Source organism: Gekko japonicus, unplaced genomic scaffold, assembly GCF_001447785.1.
Source record: "Gekko japonicus isolate JY-2015 unplaced genomic scaffold, Gekko_japonicus_V1.1 scaffold2344, whole genome shotgun sequence".
NCBI lineage: Eukaryota > Metazoa > Chordata > Lepidosauria > Squamata > Gekkonidae > Gekko > Gekko japonicus.
Window position 1 is genome coordinate 103,216 of NW_015160903.1, and position 13,844 is coordinate 117,059.

The 13,844-nt window shown below is 41.9% G+C and overlaps 1 protein-coding gene across 1 annotated transcript in view; it reads right to left on the reverse strand.

The window, feature by feature from the left end:
- The window catches only part of LOC107121128 (dystrophin-like), a 230,112-nt gene that overhangs the window by 60,403 nt on the left and 155,865 nt on the right, over positions 1-13,844 (reverse strand). The window contains exons 7-8 of the mRNA XM_015423996.1: positions 13,599-13,700; positions 7,372-7,480 (exon numbers count right to left, since the gene is read on the reverse strand). Of these exons, the coding sequence (XP_015279482.1) occupies positions 7,372-7,480; positions 13,599-13,700 (211 nt within the window). The remainder of the gene's footprint in view (positions 1-7,371; positions 7,481-13,598; positions 13,701-13,844) is intronic.

The following is a 13,844-nucleotide window of genomic DNA, read 5'->3' on the forward strand; positions in this document are numbered from 1 at the left end:
CTGTGGGATCGCGCCCGTTTGCTCCGGCCCTGATCCGTCCTTCTCCCAGCCCAAACGGCTCGTATGAACAGGACCAGAGTTGTGCAACAGTGGAATTAGCTGCCTAGGGAGGTGGTGAACTCCCCCTCACTGGCAGTCTTTAAGCAGCGGCTGGAAAAACACTTGTTAGGGATACTGTAGGCTGATCCTGCATTTAGCAGGGGGATTGGACTAGATGGCCTGTATGGCCCCTTCCAACTCTGTGATTCTATGAGTCTATTATCCTATAGAAGGAATCCTCAATTCTGTGAGTGGAAACCACTGTCCAGGTTGGAATTATGCCTTTAAATCCTACCATATGATTTGTATCCAAGCTAGTGCTATTTTCTCTGGAAATACAGCACAGAAGACAGAAGAGCCAAGCCCTGAGATCAACACATGTAGAAGGGTGAGTGAGCATGACTGTGTGGCCCTGCACCCCCTCCCACCTACATATGATTTCTGGCTCATGAGTATGAAGTATACATTAGTAGGAAATATACTATGGTTGGAGAAGCTGCTTTTTTTTACTATTTCTGATCATGTGGAAGGAACCTACAAGTCTGCAGTCATGTGCCAGCAATTGTGTGTTGGTGCATGCAGGCCAGTGTGCTCATGCCTGCTTCCAATTTATACACTTTCACATGTAATGATGTGTAGAGAACTTGAAGAAAGCCACACTGGAGTTTCTAAAATGTTATGCTCTCTTTTGTGACCCACTTAACAATAATTTATTTCTAAATTTCATGGTCATAAGTGAACTAGAACTCAAAGGTGAAAAGTTATTCCCTGATCTCTCTAATTTTAGGTATTATATGTAATGCCTTCTTTGCTAATTTACCTTTTTCTTAAGCTCTATGTCAACGTTTTATTATTTGTGCTCCAATCACTTATTCCCTCCTCCTCCTGTGATCTGGCTCACACTTCAAACCCAATATTTTTTTCTGAAGTTCACATTGCTCTACTCTTTAGCAGTTTATGTTAACAAGAAAATCTTTGAGTCTTAGGTTTCTCTGGGGCTCCCATTTGTCACTGAAGTAATATATAAGTGATATTAATGTTTTGTTCTTCATACCAGTAATATTAACTGACATCAGAAAAGTGTACTGCTGTAGCAACATTACACAATTTTCTCAAGTAGGCTAGTTAGGATTGCCAACCCCCTGATGGGAGGGGGGTATCCCCAATTTTGAGGGCCCCAATCTGCCACCAGCCAGCTGGCCAGTGAGGGGAGCCCCACTGCACCCGCCATTCTTGGTGTGTTGATGTCACCCAGAGGTGATATCATCACTCTGGGCATGTCATGCGGGAGACGCTCTAGCATTCAGCTAAAAACTATATGGTGACCATTTTTTTAGCCGAATGGTAGAGCATCTTCTGGACCCCGAGATCAAGCCAGAAGCCCCCCACCAGCGGACAGGTAAGACCTGGCAACCCTAAGGCTAGTCCTTTTCCTATGGTGGGCCAGTCCTTTGGAATAGCCTGCCAGAGAGTGAGGACAGTGCTTTCAGTTGATATATTTAGGAAAGGTTATAAGGCAGTCATTTAAGGCTTATAAGACTGGATAGTTCACGTTAGCCCAATCTTGTCATATTTCAGAAGCTAAGCAGGCTAGCCCTAGTTAGAATTTGGAGGGGAGACCACCAAGGAAGTCCAAGATTACTACACAGAGGTGGGCAATGGCAAATAACCTCTGAATGTCTCTTGCACCTTATGGGGTCATCATAAGTCAGCTGTGATTTGAGGGCAAAAAAAGTTTTAAGCGAGGGTAGATCTGCCATACAAAGGCATCCATTGGCAAGCTGCCTAGCACAGCCTGCCCTTGAAATATGTTAGCATATCTTAATACATTATGATGTAGATCAGCCATTTAAATAAACTAGCTAACCCATTGTCTCCTGTTTTTATTTGAAGGATGCCTGGGCAAAAAGTTCATGGTACACAATCAGGTAGGTAAAAGAGCCACATGTCCAAAAAGCCCACAATTAGGCCATTTAGAAACAATTCAGCCTTAGATTTATTTATTTTTTGTATTTCTAGGAAAAGCCCACAATTAACAGAACTTTCATAAGCTTAACTTGGGGAGGTTCCTCCATCATATTGTTTTACATATGCTACTTCTATACAATACCTTGTTATGCCTAACAATTTCTTGGTTGTGGCTATGAATGTTCAGATATGTACAGTTAAGAATGGTTAGTGCCACCAGAAAAAAGCTACGAATATCTCACTCATGTTTATGTATTGGAGAAATTATTCAAAAATGATTTGAGCAACTATCAATAGGTTAAGTAAACTATAAAGTAGCAACATACTTCTTGCTGGTTTAAGTCAGAACTCTGGCTTTCATACTTGATTTTTGTGTTTATTCACTAAGCAAGTGTTACAACAAATCCATGCACCATGATACCCTATAGTCAGAGATCAAGACAGAAAACCTCACAAAACACAGAATATTTAGAACATGAACTAGCTTATTATGCTCTTATTCATGCAGTTTTGAAGGCATACTGTCAGCTTTTTATCCAGGTTCTTTTCATTATTTCTCCCTGTTGGTATTGAAGCACATGCTGTGAATGACCTCCAGAGATTCCTCAAGCTATATGCAGAAAGTAAATTGAATCCGAACGCTTTATTAGATGAATTCCAAAAGAGTAGCCATGTTAGTCTGAACTCTTTGTCTTTTTATTAGCTGAATTTGTCTTTCAGCTTGTGTCTGATGTCAATGGAGCTGAAAATAAAACTTCTCTCGAAATTGGGTCCTGACCTTGAAATTCTCTAAATCACACTACTAAATCAGTTCTGTGCCAATGTGGTATGCCTTAAACAGGATACATGTTGTAAAAATGCTGTGGTCTTCCCATGGTCTTTCCCTTTATTAGAAAATTCTCTCTCCTAGAGTGTTACCATCTCAAAGACTGTTGGGAATGTTACACACAAGATAAATTTTCTACACAAATGCCACTAGAGGAAGACTAACCCTACTAGTTTCCTAGAATCATAGAGTTAGAAGGGGCCATATGGGCCATCTAGTCCAACCCCCTGCTCAATGCAGGATCAGCCTAGAGCATCCCCGACAAATGTTCGTCTAGCTGCTGCTTGAAGACTGCCAGTGAAGAAGAGCTCACCACCATTCTAGGCAGATGATTCCACTGCTGAACTACTCTTACTGGGGGGGGGGGAATCCTATATCCAGCCAGTACCTGTTGACCCATAATTTAAACCCATTATTTTGAGTTCTGTCCTCTGCTGCCAACAGGAACAGCTCCCTGACCTCCTCTAAGTGACAGCCTTTGTCTTCAGATTTGATGTACAGTTTTTCTGGATGACCACAGGCTACTTACTTCATTGTTCCAGAATATGACTTGTTTTAGCTGCAATCTAAGAGGGTCAAGCTAACATATAAACATTTTGGGTTGAGTTTCCCTGCCCCTTTTTTTTCCTTTGGTTTTTCTATGACTTGTTTTAGCAACACTGCTGTTCTGTACTGAGGAGTTTTCTGAATTTTAGCAGGCATAGTACTTTATGGGTGCCTGATGGCTGATGCTACCTTGTGTGCACATTTTTTCTTTAGTGTTCACTAAGATGTACTGTAATAATGAACTGGTCTACAGCATAAGCCTGTGCTCATAACAATCACCACATGGTACAAGGAACTTTATACAGAATTGGTTAGGTCCCAACTCCACATGAGAAGACCACCAGTGTTCCCTCTAAGGTGAGTTAGTGTGAGCTAGCGCACAGTTTTTTAGCCTCCAGCTCACACATTTTTGTCTTCGCTCAGGAAGGATGGCTCCAGAGCAAACTAATTTATGCAGTAGCCAAATCACAACTTTAATGCCAATAGCTCACAAAGTAGAAATTTTGCTCACAGGTCTCCACAACTTAGAGGGAGCATTGCCTACCACAAAGAAGAAAACCTCTACCGCCCATGGTGCAACCATTCCAGAGATCTGAATTTTCAATTTCAGCCCAGAATCCAAAGAACAATGCATTCTAAAGGCCAGAGTTGACACAATCCCCAGTAGGGCAGTACACACTTAGTTAAGTTTCCAATAGGAAGTACCTCTAACAAAGACAATGTGGTCCTTTTCACATTCTAAACCAGATGTTATTTGCTGTTGGCTTGATTTTGAGTAAAGTGATACAGGGATGGGGTTTCATACAGCAAATTTATTTCTGTTAATGAGCCATCTCTGAAGCGCTATGGTCATTTAAAACAGTGCCCCCCCCCTCTTTTTCACTGTGCAATTTTCCCTGGACTTTTTAAAAAGTTCTAAGGTGAGCACTATAGCACTAAATCTGTACAGAACTTCAGTGCTACAGTGGTTTAGCTCCATAGTGCTCATCTTAGAATATTAAAAAAGTCAGAGGAAGATTGCACAACCAAAAAGGGCAGAGGGAAAAGTGGCATTGTAGGAAGTGCTATGGACATTTCAACAGCATGCCACAGTGATTCAGAATAGACCCATAGCCACTGGGGGGGTTGGGGGGTACCCCCACATATGACCCCCAGCACTCCCTGGGAGGATGCCAGATCCTCCTTCCTCCCCCAATCCCCTAGAGTCCCATCAGCAAAGATATGCACCTGCCTGCCTCCTCAGCTCTCCTTCAGCAGCAGCATGGTGGCTGGGCTGGCTGGTGCAGGCACAGTGAGGTGCTGGGGCTGGCCATTAGAGAAAGGCCCACCCGATGCCTCACTGTACCTGTGCCAGCCCGCCCAGCAACCACACTGATGATGAGGGAGAGCCGAGGAAGCAGGCAGGCAGGGAAGTAGGTGGCAAGCAGAAAGAGGAGCCACAATGCCGTTTGCTGTTTGCCACCCCCTGTCCTGCCAGCCTGCCTCCTTGGCTCTCCTTCTCCTTCCCTCCTTCTGAGCCTCCACAAATGGGGAGGGAGAAGGAGAGCCCACGTGCTGGCCAATCACTTCCTAGTTATGTAACAAGTGATGTCACAACGTCAGGGGCAAGTACCCCCATGCCCCCCCACCAATTTTTTTCTGGCCAAAGGGCTGATTCAGAAGCGGAACAAAGGCAATGAAAACAGAAAAAAGCAGTTTCCATCAAAAGAGGCTCATCCACGCTTTGTTAACCCAACACAAGCGGGTTTGTAAGGACAGGTAAATAAATTTTACTAGCAGCCATTTACTAAAACGGGTCTGTCAGAAATGACAAAAAATCCATTAGCAAACAGTTACTAAAATGGAATACAAAGGCGGTTTGAAAAGGTCTGTGGGAATACTTGCAGGAATTCTAAACAGATCTAATCCAACAACCTATTTTAAAGAGGAACTAACCAGTTACCCTTGACAGCCATCAAATGGGGCACACAGTGTAGCACCAATACTGTTGGATGAGTGGGCAATAACTTGACAAATGAAGTTCTGTGTAGGTAAGTGTAAGGTGATACACACTGGATGTTGTAGTGAAAAAGGAAAAAATTGACTCAACATGCAGCAGTGGTCAAAAAGGCAAACTCCATGCTGGAGATTATCAGGAAAAGAACTGAAAATAACATGGCCAGTATTGCAACTTCCTTGTATAGATCCATAATGAGGCCTTATTTGGAGTGCTATGTACAGTTCTGGTCACCATACCTCAAAAAAAATATTGCAGAACTGGGAAAATACAGAAAAGGACAACCAAGATGATCAAGGGGTGGGAGCGCCTTTCCTATGAGGAAAGATTAGAGAGTCTAGGACTTTTCATTTTAGAGAAAAAAAAAACAGCTGAGGGGGAACATCCTGTATTCATTTAAAAGGAAGATGACCCTGAATGAAAGACAACCCCCATAAAAATGTGATGCATAAAAAGTATTACTGGACAGAAATGTACCTTTTATGTAAGTGTAAGGGCCTGATCACACGCACAATTAGCAGCGCCATAGGTGTGAATGCCAGGTGGATTTAAAGGGTGCGATCAGACACAAACATCTGGGAAGCGCCCTGCACCCGTCGGCAACCTGTTTTGCTCCACTGCAGAAGTGGAGTAAAAAGACACCGGGGAAAGTCCAGTAGGAAACAGGTTGCTACAAGCCATGGACGGACTTTCCCGTCTCATCACTCCAGCGTACTCTCATGGTGTTGGGATGGCCATCCTGACTCCGTGCCGTTGTTTTCCCCGCCTTCTCAGTATGCACATCATTGCACACTCCATAGGGAGCCTTCATCGATTCCCCGTTTTAGCGATAGGAAACAAACGGCAAAAAACAATAATAGTAACCTGACTCACCTGCGGCTGCATGTGATCACGCAGTGGCGGGCTGCCCCCACAGCTTCAAAGGACTGTGTGATTGTGCGACTGAGGGTCAAATTCCTATGGAGGGAATAGCTTCGCTTCCCCCCGGTTTATCTCGTACGTGTGACTGCACCCTAAGAGACCCACTCTTTTATTTAATGGCATACTTGGGGAACAAAACCTACTCTTACATCTGAGTAAATACTTTTAATAGAGTTTATAAAATTATGTATGGGGTAGAGAAAGTGGATAATTCTTTTTTATTCCATTCCCATATTACTAGCATTTAAGGGAACCATATGAATTAGATAGACAATAGTTTCAGGACCTACTAAAGGAAATACAGACCTCATCCTGCAGTTTCACGTAGATCCTGCAGAGTGTAGGGGACAAGATGGAACCTGATGGGACTCCATAGGCCAAGAGGCTGAGCAGGAGTACCCCAGCACCACCTTCTGAAACCTACCCCCCCAAGTAGGACCAGAACCACCACAGAGTTGTGCATCCTTACCCCAGCCCAGATAGGTGGTCCAGAAGAGTAACCATGATTGATAGTATAGAAAGCTGCTGAGAGGTCCAGAAGAATCAACAAGAGATGCACTCCCTCTGTCCATTTTCTGGTGCTGGTAATCCACCAAGGTGACCTTGGCTGTTTCAGTCCTACAACCAGGCCTACCCCAAGATTGGAAAGAATCAAAACAATCTGTCTCATCCAGAAAAGCTTGAAGTTGTCCAGCCATCATCCTTTCATTCACCTTGCTCAAGAACAGAATATTTGAGACTGGTCAAGAATTACTGAGATCTCCTGGGTATAAGGTAGGCTTCTTTAAAAGTGGATGCACCACAGCCTGTTTGTAGCCTGGGGCAGCCACCCCCTCTCTTAATAAAGCATTAACTACCTGACTCAGTCAGCCAGCCCACCACTGGCAGATTTAAGTAACAAGGAAGGGAAGGGTCATACAAGCAGGTGGTAAGTCTGCTTACCTAGCTGTGGAGCACAGCCATGGACCTGGTAAACATTTGGTTTTCCACATATCATCTTCACTATCGTAGGATCTAAAATTTTAACATTTGCCTATAAATTTTGAAATGATAATTGAATCTTTAAAATACATACCAACAGCCGAAGATACAATTCCTGTGGCTCCTGAAACTGGTTTTCCTTTCAGCAATTCTATTAAACGATTTACTGTGTTCCAGTCAGTATTCAGGTCTTCTAGTTTTCTCTAAAATTGGAATACAAGTATAAAAAACATTTCAAGAACAGCTGGGATTTATTTATTTTTTTTAAAAAAACCTCTTATGTTTTATGTGTCATTTAGTTAAAACATCAATTCAATACATATATCCACTGGCAGGCATGGTTTGACATCCCACCTGAGACAGGCCAGTAGTAGAAGAGCTGCCCCCAGCTATTGCACAGCACAGGAGGAGATGGCACCTGCCTGGCCCTTGTGCAGCACTCACTTGGTGAGGGAGAGGCAGTCCCACCTGGGATTCACACAGTAAGGGGAAGCAGCACATGCCTGTTCCTCATGTGACTTGTCTGGTGAGGAGAAGGTGGTATGCATCCAGCTGAACAGTCAGGATACCTTATTATGGATTCCAGCAAGCCTGATGTATTTAACAACCTACAGACCCAGAGGCTGACAGAACTAAAATTTAGATCTCAGGCCTAGTAAAGAAATATTTGTGAGGGTTGCCAGATCTTACCTTTATCCCGGCAAGGGGCTCCAGGCCAGCTCTGGGACTCTTCTGGCACGCATGTGGAGCATGCACACTACAGTGAATCACCCAGAAGTGATGTCATCGTACTGGGCACATGGTTTAGGGATGCACTAATATTCAGGTAAAAATTCTATGGTCACCTGAATGCTATAGTGTCCCCTGAACAACATGCCTGGCATGCCAGGACTCTTTGGGGGCAGGACTCCCCCTAGAGGCCAGTTGGCTGGTGGCAGATTGGGGGTCTGAAAACCGGGGAAAACCCCGCCCCCATCAGGGGGATGACAACCCTAATTTCTGTTCATTTGGGGAAAAAATGCTGACATGGTTTCTATTGATCTTCAGGCTTTGAAGTTTGCTCTGTATCTAACCTGGCCAAAGCTTATTCTGTTTGTAGTAACTCTGGGCAGGGATCCCAGAAATATTGCTGACACTGAAGAAGGTCAGAGCTCAGAGCAGCTGAGAACAGATGACTCAAAAGAGGTGCAAGTGCACCAGGAAAAGGGAGGGAAAAGCATGGATGAGACCAATGCTCCCTCTAAGCTATGGAGTCTTGTGAGCAAAAATTCTACTTTGTAAGCTACTGGCACTGAAGTTGTGAGTGAGGAATTTGGCTAATGCATAAATTAGTTTGCTCTAGAGCCATCCTTCCTGAGCGAAGACAAAAATGTGTGAACTGGAGGCTAAAAAACTGTGTGCTAGCTCAGACTAACTCATCTTAGCGGGAACACTGGATGAGACATTACACACTGGGTTATGATTTTTAAGAAAGAAAACGAAGCATTCTGCCTTCCAGAGGGAAAATCTCACTTGTATTACTATTAGGACTGATGACTGATAATTAAAGAACTGTGATGTAACAAAGTCAAGTTAAGTCAGGGAGTTAAAAACTGAGAGACATAAAAGAAGACTGATGACGGGTTTAACACAGAGAATTTTAGATAGCCATATGAGTCCATAAGGCTATTATAGGCTGTGAGAATGAACTTAATTTCCTGAAATAACCAGGAATGTCTAAAGTCATACACTATCCTCTTCCTATTCATTTAAATTCTCTCGCTATGTGGTCATATTACCCATAAATACACATTTCTGGCCTATAGTAAATATATTCCTTATACATTTGTTGAATCTTTACGTTATCAGTAAAAGGACCATAGCTTTGGTGAGTTATGTGTGCATAAGGGAATAGCTCATAGGGAATAGCTTATTCTCATTTGTCTTTCCCACTGGTGTCCCAGCCTTCTGACTCCGTCTTCAAAAAAGCTGTCTACATTTGGTGTCGTTTTCATCCCTCAACAGTGCTAGCATACTTTCTCACATCCACATATGTTTATCATCCTTTGGGGCAGCTCCACTGTCATTGCACCTCTGCACTGCTTTAAAAGAATCTTCTCCAAACAACATTCAAACAAGCATAGAGAAATCACAGCAGCACGGAAATGATATTAAAATGCAAATGCAGATTCAGCCAGAGTCCATTTGGACAGATTTGATCCAGGTTCAGGCTTAGACCAGGTTCAAAATCCAAAATTTCCAGATATGTTACATGATCTAATATATGGTCTGAGTGGTATTAGGGACATTAGTTAGGCAGTTCTGGGATGAGCCTTGGGGAAAGTGACACTCATTTAGGGGTTGAAATGCTAGTATTTTAAGGAGAAATATTAAAAGGGTGACATGACCCACACTGATTAAGAGGAATCCACATGGAATTAGAATGTTTTCCTTTCATGCCAAAATGACTTGGCAAAGAGTTCCACATGTCTTTTGAGAGACCCTCAATTGAAAACAAAATCCAGAGCTGGTTGTATAGCAGATTTGACCAGTTTATAGGGTTCACCAGCCATCCTGTATATTTTTACATTCCATACCAATTACAAGGACCAAAGTCAAGAAAGGGAAAACTGTATTCAGATAGATTCTTTCATGAGACACATAGACTGCGTTCAGACTGGCAATTTGAAGAGCTAGGGAGTCGTGGCAAAAGAAACCCGGAACAGACCCGGAACAGCTTGGTTGTGGTATTCCTGTTCACACCGCAGTGAATTAAGCGGGAGAATACTGTGGAGGAAGCGCAAGGGAGCCGCCCCGGTGGGCTGTTAGCGGCTATTTCTGTGCTGGGCTGCATGTGCCCATGTGCATGGGCACATGGGTGCAGCAGCAAATAGGGCAAGATTGTGCAGGCCCCGACAGCACCTGCCCATGGAAACAGCTGGTGCCTATTATCAATGACTGCGGGTTCTTCCCACCTTAGCAGCACTTGCGTTCACACTCAGGGAACTGGAATCAAATCGCTCTACATACGGTTTGCTACCACTTTCACCTGGTATCTTTTAAATTCGGGAGGGAAGCAGCACAAGACGGCTTGAGTACGGCTGGGGGACGTCTGACAGATGTGCCTGTGTGAACCCACCCCTTTAATCCACTACTGAAATGCTACTGAAACGTTTGGCTGCTGGGCCAAACTGCCAGTCTGAACTTGGCCATAATTTCCCAGAAGCGATTGATAATAGTTAATGCTTATATCTTGGCTGTAATATATCATCTTTTTTATAGTGTTTGACATTTCAGAAATCTACAAAAAAAAGTTGGTAAATTGACATGGATTCCAGCAGCTACTGTGTTTCCAACTTAGAAAAAAATGAATCAAAAAGTTCCCAGGAAAATATGCAGTTCAAGTGTGACTACATATAGCTTAAACACTCACTCTCACACACACACACAGATGCACACACACAGAGAGTGTTTTCCATTTACAATATTTGTTTGAGGAAATGATAGCTGGCAGATTGCAACTGCCCTCTTGTTTGTATTTGCCCTCAGGAAAACTTTGTGTCAACAAGATGTAAACATTTTTGTCTTGCGTGTGAGTTAATGGTATGCTTTTTCTCCTTTTATTATATCAAAACTGATGTATTGAGGAAGAAAGACTTGTCAAACATGTGATGCAAAAACTGTGATGAAGCTAAGTCAACTACTTAAACAGGAGCCCTAAATACACTACTCTAATACTGCCCATGCAGGGTATTTTGTTGGTTTCTTTTCACAATAGAAATGAATAAAAATGGGGGGTGGGAAATAACCATCAGTCAATTATATACTTCTTTAGGCATGCTTCAGTTGTGGGGAAATACACAAACACACACAGGGAAATGTAATATTTCTTTCAGAAAGAAAGCTGCTCTTCTTCTTCTCTTCTTAAATTTCTGTCTCAAATCACTAATAAGCCTGGCAGTATCACTAATATTGGGTGTAATGATAGGGCTATACTGAGAGGCAGGCAATGGCAAGCCCCCTCTGAACGTCTCTTGCTTTAAAAACCTTACAGGGTTGCCGCCACCACCAGGGAGAGATTATTTCATTTTTTATTGGATGGTTTCCCACACCACCCTGTTCACCTTGCTCAGAGTCTTTCCCATTACTACTGTTTCGCTGATTCGCTGCTGCTTCAATGCCATGGTTTTAAATTACATTTCTTTCCTGAGAAAAGTCATCACAGCCAACTGGGAATCACATTATGAGTGCAATGACTTCATGACACTACATAGTTAATCAGATCTGGCTGTGTAATGATGCCATGAAGCCACTTGAGTGTGAAGACAATACTTTCTGAATCAGCACTGCTTTCACTTGGAATAGACAAACATTTTTATCACTTTTGGAGCAAACTCTGAAGCTCCATAAGAAACTTTTTGTAAAAATATTATCCCTATTGACTCAGTCCTATTTCATACTTAAAATGTTTAGCTTATAGAGCTTTGACTGAGTGCATGCAAATAACAAAAACTATGTATAGGTTATATCAACAGTTCCCTTCTGACAAGAAAGGAATGTTTCATTGGCAAAGATTTTTCAAAGGGTGGAGTCTTCCAACAAAAGAAGAATCCCTAAACAGATAAAGGGAATGATTGGATATAGTCCATTGGGCTTTAGTAAATAAAAATAGTCCTTCACATTTAAAGTATGTCAGGAGAAAGATAATTTGCACAGGAAGGGAAAGTGCATGGTAAACAATACATCAGTCTCTGAAAGCCCCTAAGCAATCTGAATGTGTAAATTTCAAGCATCAAGAAAGTAATTCCACTTGAAGAACATCATGTATACACTGTTATGATGCTGTCTCTGCAACAGTCACTGAAGCAAAAATTAGCTTCACAGGGTGGTAATTAAACAAACAGCAGTGTGTAATTAAAATATAACACAGCAGAAAATGAATTTCTAATATTTAAAAAAATTCCATTATTTTTTCATAATTTACATGAAATGGAATCCTTATGAATTATTACCCCCCATCAAGGTATAATTATTTAAAACTAAAAAATACCACACCATGAGCATTTCTAATACATCTAAAGGGGACAGTAATTATGTCACTGGCAAGAGAACACCAGTACAGATGTCTAGAAACATCTGTATTTATTGAAACAAGCTTTGGCATGAATAATGGAAAGAACGATTTCAGACATTTGAGACATAATGTACTACCCAGTCAAAATATTTCCCCACATCTGTATATGAAATGAAATCTCAGAAATCTCATTGTTTTGGGTAGAAATCTGTTTTAATCTGTTTTAAATTTCATTGTATTTATTAAATTATTGTAACCCGCCCTGAGCCCGTTTATGGGACGGTCGGGATATAAATGCGAAAAAATAAATAAATAATAGATAAATAGAAAGCAACCATCCCCTGTCACCACGCTCTGAATGGGCAGAATCTTAGTAATAACCAATCAGGAGGGTCAGAATGTTAGAATGCTAAGGGGGAAGAGAGAAAAACTGGGAGCTGTCAACTCCAGCAGTTGCTGTTCAGAGAAAGAAAAGACTTGACCACTGAGATTACTAGAGAAAAGTGATCTCAATTGGGAGGGAGTGTATTCTACAAGAAATAGATTATTTATTCTGGTATTATTTTGACTGAACTTTCTGGCAGGTTTGATTAGCTCTTAAAGTGGGTTCTGTCACATGGGGTTTAACTGACGCAGCTGTCGGTCAGAGTTGGAGGAGGCTCTAAATTCTGAAGTGATTTGGTTCACTGAAAAAGAAAACATGAATACCATTCAACCAACAGCTGTTTTAAACACAAGAGTTAAATGCTACCAAAGACATAATAAACAAATCAATTTCTTCTTTTTATATTCCTACCTCCTATGCTTCAGGCAAAGTTATAAGCATTATGTCACTGCTCGCAACAATGAACACACATACCATAGTCATTGTAACAAAGCCTAGGTTACATTATTTTCATATATACTAAAAGGTGGGGGGAAAGCATTTTCTTTCACGAATAACACCCAAAACAACATGTTTTTATCCCCTTCTTATCCCACTTATACACTGTGTGTACACATGTCCTTTCTGGTGACACAACTGTAGATCTTGTTGCAGTCAGGATGTTTTGAGTAGGGGGAAGAATACTACAGTCAGAGATATGCTCAGTTTCAAGCCATGTATAAAGAGTTTCAGCTGAAAGTATAACATTTGTGTCCCTGTGCTATCACAGAAAAACTCCATGTTCTTGCATAGATTTCAGATAGATCGCATCAAGGACAAGTGTACAACAGGGGAAGCATAACCTATTATGCAGTAATGGATATTACTAAGGTTGCTTCATTACCGTTACTGGTTGAGTGACTGGTTTTTCCCTGTACAAATGATGCCCTTTAGACAAAATCCCTTCCACATCCGGCTGTTTAGCTTTCACGGCTGCTTCAATGTCCTGAAAAATAAAAATACACAGAATAGTTTAGCTCTACTATGAGCAATAAAAACCCTAAATCTGAAGGCTCCCTGGGAAGCTGTATACACCACGTAGATTAGTTTCTTCTTTGGAGCAGTAATAGGAATGATTTGCAAAAACAGC